Source organism: Dioscorea cayenensis, unplaced genomic scaffold (genome assembly GCF_009730915.1).
Source record: "Dioscorea cayenensis subsp. rotundata cultivar TDr96_F1 unplaced genomic scaffold, TDr96_F1_v2_PseudoChromosome.rev07_lg8_w22 25.fasta BLBR01000660.1, whole genome shotgun sequence".
Lineage (NCBI taxonomy): Eukaryota > Viridiplantae > Streptophyta > Magnoliopsida > Dioscoreales > Dioscoreaceae > Dioscorea > Dioscorea cayenensis.
Window position 1 is genome coordinate 1 of NW_024087051.1, and position 21,493 is coordinate 21,493.

Here is a 21,493-nt window from a genome sequence, read left to right on the forward strand (position 1 = left end):
TGACAAATAAATGTATGATATGTTTGTCACGGTTTTAACACGATAACTCTAGCAAATAAACCGTGCCAAAGATCATAGATTATTGTGGTTTTATCAAGACTGATCGTGCAACGTGACAAATAAATCATTATATGTTTATGCGGTTTTATGCCAATCAAAAAACCATGCCAAAACCGTGCAAATACAGCAGGCTCATTGTCGCGGTTTTGGCACGGTTTAAACGCCATCTTACATGTAAAAAATCAATGTATATAATGTTTGTCGCGGTTTTGCACGGTCAACCCTAAACAATGCCAAAAACCGTGCCAAATACCATGGATTATTATGCGGTTTTGTAGCGCGATTAAAAATTAATCATCTCAACCGTGACAAATAAAATTATATGTTTGTCACGGTTTTGCTGATTCAGATGGTGCCAAAATCGTTCAGCCACCTGGACTCCGTTGTTATGGTTTTGGATTTGTTTGGATAGTATCAAACATTGACAAATGTGTTTGTCATGGGTTTAGCAGCGGTTTAATCTAAATTTTAGACAAAAACATAAATGGTCTTAAATCAGGTGACAAAATTGTCAGGATTTAATGATAGCAAATCTGAGTGACAACATTATAACAAATTTTTGTTAGTGCCGATTTCAGTGACAAGTTTGGCGCGAATCAAAACCGTTTAAAATAGATCGAGTCTAAGGTCTGTTTTCTTGTAGTGATCATTTTAGTGGATTGTTGATCTTTGGGCTGCCTCGGAGAGTGAGCAAGTTATGTGGAACTAGATAACCAATTCGTGTATTTCCTTTCTCTTGCATGTTTGTTTTACATTGGTATTGATTAAGTTGATGTATTCACGATTTCAATCTAATATAAATTTTATAAACTCTATTGAAGTTTAGAAAAGAAATCTATTGAAATTTAGAAAGAAATCTATTGATACAATTAAAAATATAACTTTATCTCTATTTACATTGGATATTACTATTAAGGGCCATTTGTGAAAATATTACCGTCCGTTATATGACAATTTGGAAAGATCATCACGTTTGCACCCTGTAGCAACAATAGTAATATATATTGATTGTAATATGATATTAAAAATAATAAAATATTAAAAAAAATAAAAATTAATAAAATATTACTGAGAAACTTAGTTACATAACCACTAAAACATGTGGTAATCTTGGATTACTAAGTGGTGGTGATCTAATAAAAATTTTTAAGACAAACATGCCTTCTTTTTCAAATTGATTTTTAATGTGTATATATATATATATATATATATATATATATGTGCACGGCTATGTGTATGCATATATATATGTGAGAGGCTAGCCTCACTCGAGCGATAGCTGCGACTTTGTCCCTACAAATTTAAGTATTGTCCAGCTGATTCGGCAATTAAATTCATCCCCTCTCGGAATCAGAATCTCATGGCCCTAACCCTCTGTCTTCTCTCAAGTCGAGAGCCTTTCACGAATGATCTTCCTACGTAGCGATCTTTATGTGCAGGAGATCGCTTTCTCCTAAAGTTGATGTCTAGACTTTATCATCACTTCAACATAGCGGATATCATCACGGGTTATTCACCGTTCATGCCCTTTTTGAAATCGAACACGTGACCCAACCCTTTGTTTCATACTTAAGGCGAGCGATTGATTCACGCATATTATACACACACATATATACCCTTGTATATACAAATATGTATATATTAATGCACATACACACATATGTATACATATATATACATATATAAATGACACTAATTATTTTAAATTGTAAATTACCAACTTATCCTCATAATATTATATAATAAAATAAATAACAAAATTTATAAATCCATGGATAAGAATGAGCCATGTTTTGCTTCGATGGTAGTTATCACATAATAGAGTCCATGGATTATAATAATGTACTTTTGTCAGCTTTTGATGGTTGTTATTTTAATTTTTATTTATGGTTTTTCTCCTCTTACCCTTGATGCATAAATTATATATATATATATATATATATATATATACATGGAGCGGATCTAGAGAGGGGCAAGGAGTGCTTGCCCATAAACATCATTAAAATAATAATAGTATAATTTATATGGACACTCTTTATCTATTTTCAAGATTCTACCCACAATAATTAAAATAAATTAAATAAAAATAATAAAATTATTATATTAAATTAAATTGATGTTGGGATAATAATAAATAATATCGCTAGCGATAGATCTTCAAAATCAAAAAGAAAATAGATCTTCATTTGTTTTTAAATTTTTATATTTAGATATATATATTGAACTTATTAATACATAATTATAATTTTAGGATATCAATATAAATAAATAGTAATAATAAATAATAATAATAATAAAACTCTATTGCAATTTTATCTCAAAATTCTAAAAACAAATCATTACATGGATTGCATCAATTGATGAGTATTTCTTTTTACTCAATCTATTCCAAGTATATTTTACTTTCATTATAGAGACTTATTTTATTTTTTATTTTTAATTTGTTTTCAAATCTAATTTAATTTGTTTTGAATTTTTGTGTGATTATTTGTTATGTAAAATTTATTTGACATTTGTTAAATCGTTGTTTGCTTATTTATTATGAAAATCATTGTGAAAATGGTTAGATATTTGTTATGATTAATTGACTATTCATTAGATTATTTTAAAATAATTGTTGTATTTAATAATTGAATTTGTGTTAACTTTTTAATTATGATATTTGTTAATTAGTGTTTAACAGTTAGTTGATTTATTTACTAATTATGTAAATATGATATTTTTTTTTTACACCTAAAACCAAAATTATTAGATGAATTTATATTTTATAAATATTGATTATAACTCCTCTCAAATCTTAATTAATCAAATTATTTAATATTTATAATTTTTAAAATTTGAATTCATGCACCCTCTAAATTTTGTGCTCTAGTTTCTCACTATATATATGAATTTTGTAATCTTTTGTATAAAATAAAGATTACAATACTTTATGATTATTTATTTGTTTTATGATTTTTGAGTTTTTCATGATATATATATATATATATATATATATTTGTTTGTATGCAATACTATATATACTGTTGGTGTTTGGGTTTTTGGGCTTTCTAAGAGTATTTTTAAGTGACATAGTATATGTATAGTATACATATCTAATAGATATTTTTAAGATATGTTATATATACACTTTATTTTATAGTTGTTAAATTTTTCTGTTTTTTATGTAAAAGATATAGTATATGCATATAATATATAGAGAGAGAGAGAGAGATGAGCTGTTGTGCGTGGGCGTTCACGGGACGACCACGAAGGCAAAAGAGCGCAGTTAACTTAGCTACTGAGTGAGCTAATTTTTGATATAACCGGGTTGATTAATTGAGTTTTGGTTTATAGCATGTTTCTTGTAGTTCCAGTAGAAATAGGGTTAAAGCGGTTTAGATTTGTTTTGAAGTCATCGTGCACGAAATCAAATTCACTGCAGACACCACTTTTCACCTGTATATCGCTCATCGAATTGTGATCAACGTTGGATCGAAATCCAACCGATGATAGCAACGTTCGTAGATTTCGATTCTACGAACATGGATAGATGAACCTCATATATATATATATATATATAATATTTGTTTTTGTTTAGTGGCGATGATTTTTAAAATTTTTAATACAATTCGCATCCTAATGAAACCCTAAGCATGGTCAATCTATACTAGTAAATATATACGGGTTTTTGGGGACTTAGTGGCAAAAACAATTATTTGGAATATCTACCTTGCTAGGAATGATTATATTTTACAATGTTAAATGTTATGCATGCACATTTATCCTCATTGTAAAAGATTGATTGTATGCTTGTATCTTGGTGCCTCTTCTATTGTAGAGGGAACTAGAGCGAAAATGGATGAAGATCTCTGCATGTTTGTAGAAACTTGGGTTTCTTGGCTCTTTATGAAGGATTTCGGGATTAAGTATCCTTTGGTGGCCACAAATGCTTCGAAATAGTAGCAGCTAGTACATCATTTTTATGCTGATGTGGCCACAAAACTGTATCTCGGTTACACTCATAATTTCATGTTTGGGGCTGAGTTACCCGTCGAATATCTTGAGGTGAGCGTCCAGCGTGTACTATCTATTTTAAAAGATCTTGGGTGGTCATTCCACCTCACCACCGTTCTGCGCTCGCCCGTCGAGCCCGTACGTCGGTGGGACCTTTACCCTATCGTTTCGTTCATCAAATTGGGGCTAAGGCTAGGGCAACATTCCCTCGGCAAGATGATCCACCTTGTTCATGGCCGTGATGAACTACTCCGGCATCGCTCGACAAAGTGAGAGCATCGCTCCAAGATTATGCAGCTACTCACGGCCATTCTCTAGCATTACTCGCCCTAAACTAGGGGCATCACTCATGGGTTTGATCTTGATTTGTAGGTTTAGAAGGCTTGTGAGTTGTCTCAGTAATGGAGTTGCTATGACTTGTAGGTTTTAGAAAGATTGTGAGAATGTCGTAATGGAGTTTAGTCTGAGAGCTTATGTAGGTTTATAAGGCTTGTGGAATGATTGTGAGATTGAAAATCTAACCTTATTTTGAATGAATACTTGTTAGATTGTTAGTTTACTTCATGTGTGTTATTGTGAGATTGAAATCTAATCTTGCTCCGTCATTCTTCACATGAGAAATCTTTTTATCGTACCAATTTACTTCATAAGAATTTTTATAATTGATTCTGAAAAATACATCTTTTGCATCGACAATACCAATTTACAATTTAAAATAATTGCACAATATAAGTCTCAGACTTGTATGTAAAAAGTTTGCATCATGGGTTACTAAAATCTGCAGCGAGTTCTTGAAATCTGGTAATAATTTGGTAAAACACGGGAATACAATTAAACACAGGTAAAACACAGGGAATACAAAATATCTTTGAAATCTGGTAATAATTTGGTAAAACACGAGAATACAAATAAACACAGGAGATACTAAATATCTTTGAAATCTGGTAATAATTTAGTCGAACGGATACAAATATCTTTGAAATGTAATAATAATTTAGTCGAACATGGGAATACAAATAAAACTTGGAATACAAATATGTTGAAACATAGGAATAAAATACATAACACAGGGAATATAAATACTGGCTTGTGACAAAGTTCATCATTGACTCAAAATAACAAAATACATTGACTCGAAAAATCGATACTTACAACAAAGTTCATCATAACAAATCCAACAAATCCAACAAAAATACATAAGCGGCGGTGACTTAAAAAGAAACTTCATAACATATTCAAAGGACATTGACTCAAAATAAAATGTTACTACTAGTTCACAAAGTTCATAATTAAAAATATCAGCGAGTTTTTCCATCATCAAAACATTCAATTTCCTTTCCACCATCTATGAGCTGAGGAAGAAGCCCTATCTCTTATTGGAGATTGAGTTGGCATTGTGCGTGATTGATCACATTTCCCATGTTAGACACACTAACATAGGAAGACTTACTTATCTTGACATTTAATCTTTGGTCCTTTGTTGGTAATTTGACTTGGTTGCCTTATGCGAGACTTTGGTGCCTAAGAGATCGAGGTGACTGGGTGAATTGAGCAATTCTGATGCTCACCCAACGAGACATTTTCTAGATTGGGTACACTCGATTGCTTCTTCTCTCGCTGAAGCAAATAAAGATGCAAATAAATTAATGCAATATAAACTAAAGCTTTTCCATTATTTAACATGTTACATATGAGAAAATTACTCGAGGTATTTTTCGTCTTTTTCGACCAACGTCGAAGGTGCGATTCGAGGTGCATTCTCAATCCTGACATCATAAAAATCTTTTTAATTGCTTTTCCCTTTGAATTTCTCCTGAAAATTAGTATGCATGTGCGAACACAATTTCTATGTTCATGTCTGGAAAATATATCTTAGAATAGCCCTTTTAAACCACCGCAATTATAATTCACAAAATTAAATGACAATTACTATCAATGAAAATGTTTTAAACATACAACTAACCCTTTTGCGGTCACTCATTATGGTGAGATATATCTGCTGCATTCCGGGATCGCAAATCTTCCTCGAAAAGATCCATGAACCATGTCCAAGTATCTCTATTCTCAACCAACTCTGCATAAGCAAACTGGGTAATATACAATCATTGAGGTCAATCCCTCATGCGACAATAAGCTGACCACCATAGAGAGATTTCAAAAACATCCATCAAATCCTATAAATGGCACTACGACTGACGAATGCATCCTTTAGGGGCTTTAGACAGATATAAAACCCTTTGAAGACACTGCTTCATCCCTCCACAAAGTTCTTTTGTGCTACACGGATTGGTTTGCATGAGCTCAGTTTGCATACTTGGTGAGGTTTGTGTATTGCTCACCCTCATCTCCGTTGACCAACTTCATTGCCAGTGTTTGGTTCTCCAAGCTTTCATATGAGAAATTGTAAAACCATGGTCATCCTTAACTTGTTTAATTATGCCATTGACGGCTCAATTTTGGATCGACCTTTGAACTTGTCAAAATATTTAGTGGCAAGCCACCTTAGAGTTACATGAAAATTATTGAAGACCTTTCCACAGGCTGTGATCAAGATTAGCACTCTTAATTTTGCATGATGGATTGTCTTTGCTCATGTGAGTGCATAAATCTGAAAGAACATTGTTTGTTGTGGCATGCACATATCACTCTCTTTCTATCATTACATGGGAACCATAGCTGAAATACAGTTCTTAATCCCCCGGTTTCTACAAGCCCTCTTTAGTTGATCAAAATCTCTAAATACCAACCCGACCCTTAACCTTGGGTTATACATCTCCTTCTCTTCATTAAACTCTGCAAACCTAGTGTCACCATCATCATCACGTATGCAGGTTACATGAACAAGTCCTCGTGAAATTATCCTGCGGGACTCACCTTTTCTTCTCCAACAAGTCCTTACATTCTTGTGCTATTTTGAGGGAAAGATGGGATACCTCTCGCCTTTATTTTCACCATTTCGCTCATACAAAACACTCTATGAAGTCCTCATCACCGGAAGGGATATCATAGTCGGAATCAATGAAGTCATCCTCCTCGATTGGATGTTCTAATACGGCACACCACTATTTAGCACCTCTTCCATACTACTATACCTTTGTATGCTAATACAATTTCGGATATACAATAATAGCGGGGAGGTCCATTCACATGCTAGGCGAGGATGAGTTGTGTGTCAAATCAATATATATATATATCTTTGGCCGAAAAGGAAATTTAGACATATAATCATGAACATCATCCATCCCAAATGCAAGCGGGATGAGTTGACGGTAAAATCATACAATTACCAATTGAAAAGAAATAAGCCATGTTAAGGATAAACAAACCAAATCCAACAGAAAAAGATTTTTCATATCAACCATTTAGCATGTTCATGAAGCACAAAAATAGTAGCATACAATATATAAACCAATTTCTAAGGATGCAATTCTGAATTTATGAAGAAGGGAACAACTAAAGCTAAATAAAATTTCCAATATACTAACATAAAAGGTGAGGTTTTTACCAATCAAAGCGAGGAAAAAAATCATGATATAATCTATCATGATGTAAGCTATACCATGCATTGAAAAGCGATGATTTTTAAGCGATCGGACAAAAATACCATTTAGATCAACAAAAGGTAACTGAGAGGAATCGAGGCTTACATCAAGGAGGTGTTGGGGATCGGAGGCATTGGCAAGTGCATTACAAAGAGAAGCATCTTCCTTGTGCGTACTATGACTAACAAAGACAACCTTGCCTTCCAACATGTAAGTTCCTAACACAACCCAGAACATAACACATAAAAGCTCATGCCTTTCTAGATTAAAAATCACTTTAGGGAAAATAATTTATTTTCAGGGTTCCAACCTTAAATTAAGGAAAACACAGAGGCCACAAAACATAAAAACTAATATAGAACAACAATCAAACTATAAAATGCAAAACAAATCAACCTAAAATCCCTAAATTACTACCCCATTTGGTGCTTTTTCTGGGATTACGCCGTGGTGATGCTAGATACATTGGAAGTCTACGCGTGAAGATCGCCGGACGGGAAGGGTTGATGGCGTGGAAAGGCGATATGAGATTAGGAGGGAAATGGGGGCGCTTTCGGACAAAGGCGCCGGACGAGGGTTTAGGTTGGAGTCGGTGTGATCTTGGGACATGAGATGGGGGTTGGGGTTGATGGAGCCGAAAGGGTAAAGGTCTCGGTGGCGTCGGTGGCGTGGCGTGTGAGCAGAGCGATGGTGAGGTGGAATGCCACCTAAGATCTTTTTAAAAATAGATGAGTACCGTCGGGGCGCCACCTCGGCATATTCGTCGGAATCAGTGACGAGCATGAAATTAGTGGCCAGGAGTAGTAGGAGACAGAGTTTTGTGGTCACATCGTTACTAGCGTATGTGGCCACAGCATTTATATTCTGAGAAACATTTGTGGCAGCGGTGATACTTTCACGAAGAGTTTCGGTATGACTCGGCCTGTCGGAGGAGCGCATGGCCAGTGCACGAGCTAGATTACGTGTTGGTAGCTCTTTGGGGTGATCTTCTTTTTGATGTTGTAGCTTACCCATGCATTTCTTGGTTGGTGACTTTTGTATTTCTCTTTCCAGTAAAAAGTGGTTTATCCATCTTTTAATAATAATAATAATAAAAAGTTTCCAAATTTATAACAGAGATTATATAGATGTATATACAAAAGCGTGTATTGTTAAGAAAGACAAAGTCCTTCAACGAAGTTCAAGATCTCGTGGGCCACCTGTCACTCAAAGAAGACATTAAACTTAACCGAAGTTTAAGATCTCTTGGCCCTCTGAATTCATTTTCAGCAAATTTATTTGTTTTGCTTTTTATGCTCATGCTATTTTAGATTCAAACTCACCTCTTTATTGCTTTGGTTTCTTTCTTGTCGTTGTGATATCCTCTTATAATATTCCAATCTTTTTGTTACTTTTTGCTTTTTCAATCGAGAAAACAAGTTCTCTGTGCAACAAAATGGGAACAGCAGAGAAGTTCAGTAATTAAAAAGGGGTAAGAATAAGAGTTTGATGCTGGAATGTATTTATTTATTTATATTTATTAGATAGATCACCTCCCAATTCCCATTCTTCCAAAAATTCAGTGCATGCCTCTTCTGTTGATTCCCATATGTTCATCTGTTCATCTGTTTTTCTTTTAATCAAATCGAGTCGTATAATTTTATTGGGTGTGCAGCTTTTTAAAGGAGAAACATTGCCTGTAGAGATGTTGCGGCTAATTAAGATGGCAAGCTTTTCCTCCATAAGGAATCTGACTGACCTTGTTATTCTTTTTAATGGCATTGCTACTTAGGGACAGTCACATTAATAATGGGCATCCATGGTGGTTTGAACCCCCCAAGCCCGGCCCTAATTTATTAAGGTCAAGGGCGACGAACAAAAACAATTGTTCCCTGCCTTGTCTCATAACCCAACGACGGTCACTCTTCTTCTCTGGAGCTGCCAGACCCTTTCCATTATGGAGCAATGGTGGCAGAGAACAGAAAGCCTAGGCTAGGTAGCACATTGAGCACAGGTTTTTGAAGGCCATCCAGAAGATGAAGATGCGTGTATACCAAGAAGAAGAAGAAGAAGCATACAACAACAACAACAACCAGAGTCCACCAGTAGGAGGCGACTGGTGGAGGCTGAGGAAGCAGGGAGTGAAACCCCTGAGTCAAAAGCATTGGGCAATGGTGAATCATAATCACGATGATGAGCTGATGGCGGCAGTAAGTGTGGAACGGAATGCCAACAGATTAGATATGCCGTTATCACTGCTGATCATCAAAAGGAAGAAGATTTGGGAGCGTGAGCTCATGGAGGCTGGAGAGTTGGCTTGTTGCTCCGCCAAGAAGGCCTTCTCCTCCATGGTCTTCATGGTTCGTGAGCTCCAGAGCCATGCTCTCCACATGAGGTCGGATGATGATCAACCTCCACTGCCTGGAATCCTGGATCGTGTTCGGAGCGACCCTGCATGCCTCCTTCGTCTGCCTTTTCCAACGAGTCTTTTGTTGCAATCCCACGCTCATGCTCTACCTCATGATCATCCTCGCCAACTTCACTGTCTCACTCCATGGGCCGCAACCCCACCACTGCGATTCCTCCTTCTCAATCTCTTCTTGTATCCATTTCAGACATCATCAACTACGGATGATCATTATCCTTCAGCGGCACAACTGCAAGATGAGACCATAGAATGGAACAAGTTTGTGGAAGATGCCTTGAGGATGAGAGCAGAGCACCACAGACGAGGCTCCTAATGGACCCTGACGTTTTGAGACAATTCGTGGCTCCTGTCTCAGTGCAAATTCCACCAGAGGAGGATGAGTTGTCAGCATTACATCAACACTGAATTAATGTATGAAAGAGCTTTTGTCAGAGGACCCAGACAACGCCCTACTCCTCTCTAACTTTGCTCAATTCCTTTATCTCGTCCACCACAACTATGACAGGTACTATTAACATCTCGCGCGTCCCCCTTTCTCTTCTCTCCTTGTGTTTAGTTTTTGCTGCCATGGATACTGTGTCTATAAATATATTTAAATTCAAGTGACAAAATGGTCTCAATTACTGCACTATAGCTGAATTATGTTTGCCAAGAATAGTAAATTTAGACCATTTGGTCACTTGGATTTTATTTGGTGCTCAAAGTACTGCAAACTTGAGCTCAAAGTACGAGTTACTACCTGTCTAGTGAAAAGTAAATCTGTTTGTTATGTTTTTACTGTCATGCTCAAAGTACTGCAAACTTGAGCTGTGATTGATTCAATAAATCATGAGTTGCTCGTTATTAACACATTCTTGGGCGCAACAGAGCTGAGTACTATTTCAGAGAGAGCAGTGGAGATTCAACCAACCGACGCTGAGGCTTTGAATAGGTATGCTTGTTTCTTGTGGTTGGTTCGGAAGAATCTAGGTGCTGCTGAAGAGACTTTCCTGGAAGCTATGGCAGCTGATCCTGGCAATTTTGGTGTATGCCGCCAATTATTCTCATTTCAACTGGAAGACTGGGGGCCAAGGAAACCTGCTTTCCCATCCTCGACAACCCAGATGCTTATTAATTACCTTATAGATTCACCACACGGCCCTAGCAAAAACTAATCATTTTTAAACAAAAAGTAAATTATAATCCTCATGATATTGCCAAAGGGACTCACTAACCCAGTTAAATCATTGTGACTTTGGTTCTTAAATAATCTGTGTTTGTGTTGCTACCATAGCATCCCTGATTTGTACATTTAACAGTTCACGAATGAAATCCAGAGCAATTGCCTTCGTATAACTGTCTGACCATAATTATTAGGATCGCCCCTCCCCTCTCTCGAAAATCCAGATTGTAGTACCTTCAACTCCCCTTGTGCAATCCGGATTCCAATACGTTCTTAGAAGTGATCCGTATTGCCGTACTTTCAAGTTTAAAAAATGCAGGAAACAAGATGAAACAAGAATTGGTTTGATGAAATTAATATTTTAGAATTTTCATATAAAATAGAAAAAAATCTTCAACTTGCTAGCCTTCTATATCTTCCATGGTGGAATTAAACAGAACCTTGCTTAGCAAATTATTCTGAAGGGAGACTGCTCACTCAAAATCAAAATCTTTAACTTGCAAGCTTTGGACAACGAGATCCTTCCTTTGGACAATTTGGCTAAAAAGGGCTGCAATAGAATTTTCACAACTTGTGTGCTCTGCAATGCAGCATTGGAGATATGCCCTTTTGTAACTAAGCTTTTAGTTGCACTATAATGCCCTGCTCAATGTCTCTAACATGCCCCTAATCGAGATGATGCATGGCCCTACTAGCCCATCAACAAAGTCTCTGAATCTTATGGCTTGGAAAACCTCTTAATTTATACGATTTGGTGGAATATTTTGGCTTGAACAAAAATAACCTCATTTTCTTATACATAACATCTTCATTCTTATTGCCTATATGCAAAATTGACCATATGATTATTGCTTGGATAAATACAGTATTAGATTCTTAAAAGGCCACATTTGAGGAGTCGGTCCCAATAATCAAGAGAAGCCTCTAGTTTGTCAAACCTTTGACTCTGTGCTCGGGTGGATCACACATTTCGTAGAATGAATCTCTAGACATTTGATAGATATTAGCCTTTCCTTTTGCTTTATCCATTTGTTTATTGTGTCCCTTTTATTTTTCCATCCACCCCTGATAGAACTTACTTTTTCATGCGTTTTTGTTTCGCTTTTCTGTCGCTTTTTGTTTTTTGCTCAATTTTGTTTGTTCGTCTAATTTGCTTCACTAGTTTTTTTTTCTTGTAATTTGTTTGTTTTGTTGTCTTTATCATGTATTATATTTTTGTCATTACTCCCTTTGTTTCTTTTAATATGTCATAAACCCATGTTATTTTTTATCTGTTATTTTTGAACATCAATAAGCATTTATTATCCAAAGTTACTTTAACACTCTATTTAATTCTCTTCGAAATTCAATAGGAGAGAGAAATGTCAAGATATAAATTAGGGTAATTTTGAAAAGATAACTAATTTTTATTAAATTATGTAAAATAACCAACATTCCTTTGGTGATGCTGAAATTCTATTATTCACGATGTATACGGAGGAGTATATTAGTGGTTCATCCACATTTATAACAAAAAAACAAAACAAAAATGAATTTGAGGTGGAGTTTTGTTTCAATTTTCATGTTAATTATATCATTAGGAAACTTTATATTCTTTTCATAAATAAATTTCATAAAATTAATATTCTCTCACTTTAGGAGGAGACTCTCTCATTTCTAGAGGTAACATTTCTTTTGTACTCTTATAGTTTCTACTGAAATAGAGGCAATATTTCATTTTATCTAAAGGTATCGTTATTGGTTGAATAGTTCTATTTTGTTAGGATGCTTTGATTCACGCTATGGAGTTTTTGTCTTGACTGGTGGATTTTTGCCATCTTAAGGATAATTTTTCGATGGTATGTATATCGGGTTTATGGACCAAATTCTCGGTCATGTAAGGTGTCTTTCTCGGGAGAGATCAAAAAGGTCGAGGATAGGTCTCAATGTTCCTTGGGTAATATCTATATTTTTTTTGTATTTTTTTCTATATGTTTTGTGTCCACTCTTTTTTTATAATAAATTTTGAATTTATCTACTTTATTATATATATATATATATATTATAAATACTAAATATTTTTAGAGATTTCTGTTACGGAATGCATAGTACCAATCAAACCCTAGTTTTTACCCCTACCGCATTACTTTCTATCCTATAGCAGCAAACTATGGTTTAGACCTTAATTTAATAATGTACATGCAATTTATTTTGATGTGCATGTGTCTTTTCTAAATGAAAGACTCCCCAAAATACTTTTACAAGAATTCTAGAAAATAAATATAAGTCATATATTTAAGAATACCATTTTTTAGTTTGGGATGACTTTTGCTACTAGTTGTTTGTATTTGCCGTTCTAGCTTTCCTATTCTTTTTGTTGCCTTGTTAGATCTTCTCTACTCACTCCGGTAAAAGACTGCTGTTCTTTCTTTATGTATTTCTTTATTTTTCCCCTGTTTTTATATATAATGTTAATAAAAATAATGATTTATCACTTTTATTATTAAAAAATACTATTTTATACAAGAAAAATCATATTATATTATCAATAAATAATGAGCAAACAAAAATAATCAGGCAGTTTATAGTTTGTAGGGCATTGCCTATTCTATTCTTACGCGTACAAATCCTAAATGCAGAAACAGTCGGTGTGTGGGACCACCGTTCATTTGTTCGCTGATGCAGATGTGTTGACCGTGAAGGCAGCAGCAGCAGCACCACTGCACCACCGCGTTCTCTCCGCCAGAACTCTCCGAGAAACGTCTTAGCCGCGTCCAAAACTTGGAAAGTAGGGCGGCTCTAGAAACCTATGCGCTAGCGACTCACCGGTAGCCTCTAGGCTTCCCATCACCGTCACGGTTAACTGACGATAGGCAAAGAAGAAGCTCTTCATGGCCCCCTCGATCGCCTGGAAAGCCTGCAGCAATGGACCCTTGAGACAGTGCCATCATCCCTGCTCTGCTTTGTGAAACAGAATCATGGCTCGCGTCCTGGACCCTGGGACCTCCTTGGGATCCACCTCTCTACAAAAATGAACGGCACCTCTTTTCAGATCATTTGACAATCGCGTGAGCCTCCAGCAGGGCCGCTGATCTGAAAAGCAGAGAGCCCTCGGATGATCCCGGTGTTGCCTGAATAGCTAGTTGGTTTTTCAGATGGAGGAAATCATCAGGATCCATCAACAGATGCAGATCCTCAACTCGCGATAGCAGCTTCCATATTTGCTCAAGGATCCAGCAATCACTGCGGCTTTCTCCCACTCCTTCCCATCTAATCTAACAACGATCCTCTTCAGAAGCTCCCGAGCAACGAACAACCATGATTCGAGGATCTGGTGGATGGTGAATAGCGTCTCATTCTCCAAGTTCCTGATTGATGGTGGTGATGAGGGTTTCTTGACGGAGTGAAGATCAGACGGCCTTACAACGAGATCGTACTCGAGATTGGGCTTGCCGGCGAGATTTGGTTCACCCAGCCCCAGCGTGAACGGGCAACGATGCATCTGGCACTCGATGTTTAATAGTATCCTGGAAGCAATGCCCTCGGATTTCTCCCACGTTGCAAGCCTTGGTAGTAAGCTTGCCTCGCTGGTTCGGCTTACCACTGGGCTTGCTCCGGGGACCCGCCAGACCTCCTGGGAGCTCCTATCTCTTGTCAGCACACCGGATGGCGACCTGAGTTCCACGATCGGCGCGCCACTACCACCCCTCCTCCCTCATCCTCGCAGATGAGGGGCGATGAGCTCCACTTCGTGCATGGCGAGGGGACCTCGAGCCTCCGCTTCCATTCACCGTGGTTGGAATAAGGCCTCGGGTCTGAAAGACCCATGGAGATGAACCGGAACGTGATTTCAAGGGCCTGCAAAGCTGGTTTTTAAGATGGTCTCGTTTCTCCATTCCGGGAAAGCTTTGGCGTTCCAGAGGCTGGCGAGCTCTGGGAGGCGGAGGTAGAGCTCATAAGCGGCGGTTGCGGATGCGTCTTCTACGGGTGATGAGGAAGGGACGGAGAGGTGGGACTTGTCCGACGGCAATCTGGCTGATCTAGCTGATATTTCCGGCGTTGCCATCTTCCTTGATTTCCGCTGTAAATCCACCATACATATATATATATATATGTGTGTGTGTGTATATGGATGGAAATTGAGGAGGAGAAGAAGAAATAAATTAAGGATAACTGGAAAGTGTTGTTTAATTTGAGTTTGTTTGAAGAGAGACGCATATATGTGTGTATGTATATATACACCCAATCTAGAGATAAATGCACAAAGAGAGGATGAGAAAGATAAAAGCGAAGCGATAGGGAAGTTGGGGAGGTTGAGATGAGATCTAAGAAGACGTGTGGAGAGTTCACAACAAAGACTAGAATTTACATAGTCCAGCGGTAACTAATTCCCAATTAAACGATTAAAAAAAAAAAACAGACAACCTTATCCAAATATCATTCTTCGACAACACGCCGTTTATTTTTTATGCTAAGGATTGTTATAATTTATTAAGCGTACGGGATGGAACCGGGAGAATTTTTTCTTTCTTTCTTTCCTTTGGGCGGCAGTCATTTGGAACTCTTTTTCTTTTTAATTCGTTCCCACCAACGCCCAATCCGCGGTATGGAATAAGGGTGGATGGGTTGGTTCTATACCACCAACCCAATTTAATTTATTTACACCTGAATTCTGACCGGTTGGGGTGAGACAACTATTTACCATTTCTACATGTCGTTGATATTTATTTGTGATGATCAGTGTCAAAATTGTTATTGTTTTGTCGGTGGTGGTGGTGGTGGTGGTGGTGGTGGGTGGAGAATACTCGGCCGGTCAATTAGAAATTTTTGAACAAGTCTGTGTGCATGGTTAATCTGACCAATACTGGCAACAGCCAAAAATGTATTTTCCTAGGAGCTTCCAGAAATTAGGCGGGCAGGTTTGGAAGAATTATCGTCCCACACGGTTCCCATCGTCAAACACCGGAATCGGCGCCTATCATGGAGAGAAGAGTGGAATGAATTCTCATGGGACGACGGAAGGCCATGTTTGATAGTTGGCACTTGGCATGCATCCAGCTCAAACACAAGCATGCATATTATTGTTATTCATCCGATTAATATTGGCTTATCTGACATGTGACATGCCCCTGCACCAAGTAATCAAAACCCAGAAAAGCATGCAAAGTATCCCAAGCGGCATCCAACATCTATTCCACTTCCACTTCTGTTTTTTTGATTGGAATGAGGATGTTATGCGCGTGTGCTGTCGGGTCGTGGTAAACGTTATCCTTAGCGCTAAGTCAGCCACTCCACCCTGCCACGTGATCAGCAGTTGACACGCGTCGGTGATTCTAGATCCATCCTTTCAGCTTGCTTGCACGTCTCGCAGGCACCGAATTGGAGGAATAAGGTTGACTGGTGGATGGGTGGTCAGTTGGTCTCAGATTAGGACGTGATCAATGGATGAAAAGCTATTGATCCCTGTTCTGGAACATTTCCAACCTAGCAGAACCATTAGAGAAATCTACATCTCTCTCCGATTTATTTATTAATTCGTGAGTTTGACGCTCTAGCAATCTTCCCTACCACTGACTGCAGTAGTACTAGTTCCGGCCAATAATGCTTCTTCTCGGATCCTTTTTGAATTGCATGCTCTTCAAACAATTGCCTTTTTCCTTTATTTTTATTTTTTGACTTTATAGGTGAACACACACTCAGTGGGGACGGCGCTATGTACATAAGGGGACCCGACCCCATCTGAAAAAAAAAGTCACGTGCCAACCAGTTCACACCACCATGGCTTACCCCGCATTGATTGGCTACGGAGCCATCATCGGCACGCGTCATACGTGGCTTGGTTATTTTTCCATTACACATATATGTTAGAATGGTTACTCTATACCTCTGAAGAGCTGACCGTTTACTTGTCAAAGATCCTGCTAGAATTCGATTGGATAACTCAAGAATTGCTGGGCTACCATTGGATGTTAACTTTATGCTTTCTATCTTTTATCTTTTGTCTTTCTTTTTAATGTTTAGTGTGCTGTGTCAGGGACTGAGTCAACTTTAGAAGTCTTTTATATTTGAATCTTTGCTTTTATGTATCTATTAGCTTCAATATAGTGTATCTTGCTTTTTCAGTAACCTTAGTATCTCTGTGAGAACTCTATCTCTTCTTCCCTATCTTCTAATTCTAACAGATGGTATCGAGAGACAATTCTATAGTTCAACCTTGAAGAAGGATGGTCTGCGAATGGGAGTGGCATCGGATCTTCTCGAGGTTAATGTCCCTCCCTTTTAATGGAGATGGTTACAACACGTGAGACCTAAAGATGGAGATGATCCTTCTCTCTTGTGATCTATGGGGGAATGGTTGAGAAATGATACAAAGAAGATGAAGAAGATGAGCACAAGAGAAACGGAGAATGTCAAGAGAAATGCAAAGGCTCTATGTCTAATACAGCAAGCGCTTGATGCCAAGGTTCTCATTCGAATCTCACAGACGAGGAACGCGAAGAAGGCTTGGGATATCTTGAAAGGAGAATATCAAGGTTGCACCAAGAATGCAGCAGCTCAGCTTCATTCTCATCGACAGGACTTCGAGAATACGCACATGAAGAACGGGGAAAAGATACAGGACTACATTAGCAGGGTGCTAGCGTGAGTGTATCACATTCGAGCCACAGGAGAGGAGGCTAGGCTATCCAGCACGTTGTTAGGGAAGATTCTCGGGAGTCTAACCCCAGATTCGACCATGTAGTGTTGTCTATCATTGAGTCGGGAGGATCTGAGTTCTCTCACCATTGAAGAACTCAGTGGATCTCTCAGAGGTCACGAAGGCAGACTAGATATAGAGCAGGATCACATGGAGGAGAGGGCAGTCGTTTGTCAAAGGGAGCCTTATTTCGTGAGCATGGTGGCCGTGGAGGTAGAGGTCGAGGCTGAGGGTTTCACAGAGAAAGAGGCTGTGGACGAGGATGGCACTCAGACCAACCTCGTGTGACTGAAGGAGATAAGCATCACAAGGGAATACAATGCTTTGGGTGCAAGAGATACGGGCAAATAAAATCTCAGTGTCGTTACAAGAACAAGGAAGCAAACCTAGCTGAAGACACTAAAGACACCAAGGAGGCTGATAAAGGACTACTGTTCATGGCATCCAGTGAAGATACGAATGAAAGAGGAGATATGTGGCTCATTGACTCAGGATGCTCAAATCATATGTCAGGAAATAGAATGATATTTCAAAACTTGGAGGAAGTGTCAAATCAAACCATCAGGCTAGGAGACGGAAACATCTTGCAAGTTGGCAGGATTAGCTCTATTGTTCTTCGCTCCGACTGTGGAAGAACAAACACACTAACTGACGTGCAGTATGTGCCTCATCTAGCGCACAACTTGTTGAGCGATTGGTCGGTGATGAGCTCTGGTTACCTGTTGAGTTCTCTCGAAGAGAAGTGTGTTATTAAGGATGCAAGACTAAAGCCAAGATTGCAGTATGCATGACTTCTCATCATTTGTTTCCTCTTGAAGCTGATGACGTTGGAGCAGCAAATATTGCACGAAATGAAGCTGTGATATTTGATCTTTGGCACAAGCGATACCGCCACCTGAACCAGAAGAATCTACAATTGTTGGGAGAAAAGCGGATGGTTGTTGGCTTGCTTGGTCATCTTAAGCTATTAAACCATGTGAATCATGCTCTGTTGGGAAAACAAGCTCGCATATTCCTTTTCCCACCGGCCATGCGAGGAGATCAACGAGTACTCGTTGGAGTTAATTCATGGCGACCTAGTAGGCCTGATGCAAACTGCCTCTCTCGGTGGAAATTGTTACTTCTTCTTACTAACGGATGACCACTCACGCTACAGCTGGGTCTATTTCCTTCAGAGGAAATCTGATACGCTGGAGAAATTCAAGCTCTTCAAACTCTTGGTCAAAAAACAGCTATCATTGCCACTGAAGAATCTCTGCACCGATCGCAGTGGCGAATTCACGTCCAAGGAGGTCAAATTATTCTGTGAACTAACAGGGATCCGGCAACAGCTCACCGCTCCACGATCTCCACAGCAAAACAGAGTCGCAGACGGAAGCCGGGATCAGAATCGAGATGGCACGCACAATGATGAAGGAGACATCCATGCCGACGAAATTCTGGGCCGAAGCAGTATGCACGGTGTTTTACATTCTTAATCGAGCTCCGACTGGTAGCTCTTGATGATATAACACCCTATGAAACATTGATCGGATCTAAGCCAACCCGTGAACAACTTCAGAGTTTTCGGTTGTTTAACTCACTATTTAGTTGAATCACAGACAAAGAAAGAAATTTGACTCAAAGACCACTCGGGGTTTTCATTAGCTACTCGTGAGACACTAAAGGCCTATAAGATCCTCGACCCATTCACGAGGCGTGTCCAAGTCGAGAGGGGACGTGAAATTCTTCAAGAAAAATGCTGGGATTGGTAGAAGAATATTGTCCCTAATGCAATGAACTATGTGCCCGTTGACATCGTGGATGATGTGCATCCCACTGATCAGTTTATAAATCCTCCACCACACGATTAAACTGATGAACGGATGATGTCGTCTCAAGATTTGAACACATCTTCACCGATGGTCTCTCGGAGTATGTCGAAGATGACAATCCCTCCCGAGCAAGGTATAGAAACCTAACTTAGATATATGATACTTGCTCTTTCGCCTTTAATACTGCGGATCCAACTTCGCTTTGATGATCTCTGTAAAAGAATGAAGGCGGCTCATCGCTATGAAAAGAAGAAATGGAGGTGATCTCTCGGAACAACACTTGGGAGCTGTCAACTTTACCTGAGGGGAAGAAGGCCATTGGATTAAAATGGGTGTTCAAATCCAAATTTAATCCAGACGGAACCATGCTGCGAAATAAAGAAAGAATCATCACAAAGGGATACAGTCAGATAGAAGGAGTGGATTTCGATGAGATCTTCTCCCCAGACGCTAGAATTAAGACTGTGCGTTTGTTCCTCGCTGTAGGTGTTCAAAGGGGGTGGAATATTCACCAACTTGACGTTAAGACTGCGTTTCTTAATGGGGAGCTAAAGGAAGAGGTCTTCGTGAAGCAACCAGAGGGGTTCATCATTGGAGGATAAGAGGAGAAAGTTTACATGCTAAACAAAGCTCTTTACGGCCTCCGGCAGGCTCCACAAACCTGGTACAGTCGAATAGACTCTCATTTCTATCAACTGGGGTTCGTAAGGAGTGCTAATGAACCAACATGCTATAGAAGAGTCAAGACTGACACTGAAATCCTGCTGCTGTGCCTATACATGGACGATATAATATATATGAGCAGTTCTGAAGAAATGCTGGTGCAATTCAAAGAGAATATGATGAAGGAGTTTGAGATGTCAGACTTTTGACAATTGAAATACTTTCTTGGGTTAGAGGTGCTACAATGCAAGGATATATTGTTCATTTCACAACGAAAATATGCAGAGGATATTCTGAGCAAAACTGGGATGTTACATTGTAATCCCATCGCTAGCCCAATAAATCTCAATGAGAAGCTGCACTCTGAAGACAGTTCAGGGAAAATAGATGGATCCAAGTACAGGAAGATCGTTGGGAATCTCCTTTACTTAACTCACACTCATCCGGACATAATACATGTTGTTTCAGTTGTAGCTCGTTTCATGCAAACACCAACGAAGCATCATTATGAAGCAGTGAAGAGAATTCTGAGATATGTCAGTGGCACCACTGGATATGGAATCCATTATACAAAGAATGAAGAGTTCGTTCTCTTTGGATACTTCGACAGTGATTGGGGAGGCTCGTCGGACGATCGACGGAGCACAACAGGATGGGTTTTTTCTCTTGGTTCAGGGGCGGTAGCTTGGTGTTCAATGAAACAACTGGTAACTGCACTATTGAGCACTGAGGCTGAATACATATCAATTACATCCGCTGCCTGTGAAGCTGTTTGGTTGCGTCGCCTCTTGGCAGACATGAATGAGAAGCAGGAGCTCCCTATAATCATCAGATGTGATAACAGTTCGGCCATCTCCATAGCTCGAAATCCTACTCATCATAGTCGAACAAAGTATATCGACACCTGATACCACTTCATTCATGATCTGATAAAAGATGAAGTTATTAGCATTGTTCACTGCAGCACTCACGACCAAGTGGCGGATGTCTTCACAAAAGGATTACCCAATTACAAATTCGAACAGTTTAGAGATGAACTGCATGTCAGAGGTTTAGAGTAAGGAAAGCATGTTAGAATAGTTACTCTATACCTCTGAAGAGCTGACCGTTTACTTGTCAAAGATCCTGCTGGAATTCGATTGGACAACTCAAGAATTGTTGGGTTGCGGTTGG

At 38.6% G+C, this 21,493-nt stretch overlaps 2 protein-coding genes and 2 pseudogenes across 2 annotated transcripts; 3 read left to right on the top strand and 1 right to left on the bottom strand.

Moving 5' to 3' along the window:
* The first annotated feature begins 9,747 nt into the window (after positions 1-9,747).
* On the top strand, positions 9,748-11,119 carry LOC120254856 (annotated as a pseudogene).
* Positions 11,120-11,568: 449 nt separating this feature from the next.
* On the bottom strand, positions 11,569-15,341 carry LOC120254851 (annotated as a pseudogene).
* A 2,700-nt stretch (positions 15,342-18,041) lies between these two features.
* On the top strand, positions 18,042-18,634 carry LOC120254852. Its single transcript, XM_039262866.1, has 2 exons — positions 18,042-18,125; positions 18,203-18,634. Exons 1-2 carry the CDS (start codon positions 18,042-18,044, stop codon positions 18,632-18,634), a joined length of 516 nt encoding a protein of 171 aa, XP_039118800.1.
* A 1,994-nt stretch (positions 18,635-20,628) lies between these two features.
* LOC120254853 (secreted RxLR effector protein 161-like) lies at positions 20,629-21,228 on the top strand. The gene has a single exon (XM_039262867.1). It carries the CDS (start codon positions 20,629-20,631, stop codon positions 21,226-21,228), a length of 600 nt encoding a protein of 199 aa, XP_039118801.1.
* The last annotated feature ends 265 nt before the right edge of the window (positions 21,229-21,493 follow it).

Excerpts from the sequence above, each read along its gene's own strand:
- LOC120254852 (XM_039262866.1), top strand. The coding sequence starts at position 18,042 with ATGGTGGCCGTGGAGGTAGAGGTCGAGGCTGAGGGTTTCACAGAGAAA. Across the intron at positions 18,126-18,202 it reads ATGGCACTCAGACCAACCTC|TGTCGTTACAAGAACAAGGA; the intron begins GTGTGACTGAAG and ends ATAAAATCTCAG.
- LOC120254853 (XM_039262867.1), top strand. The coding sequence starts at position 20,629 with ATGTTACATTGTAATCCCATCGCTAGCCCAATAAATCTCAATGAGAAG.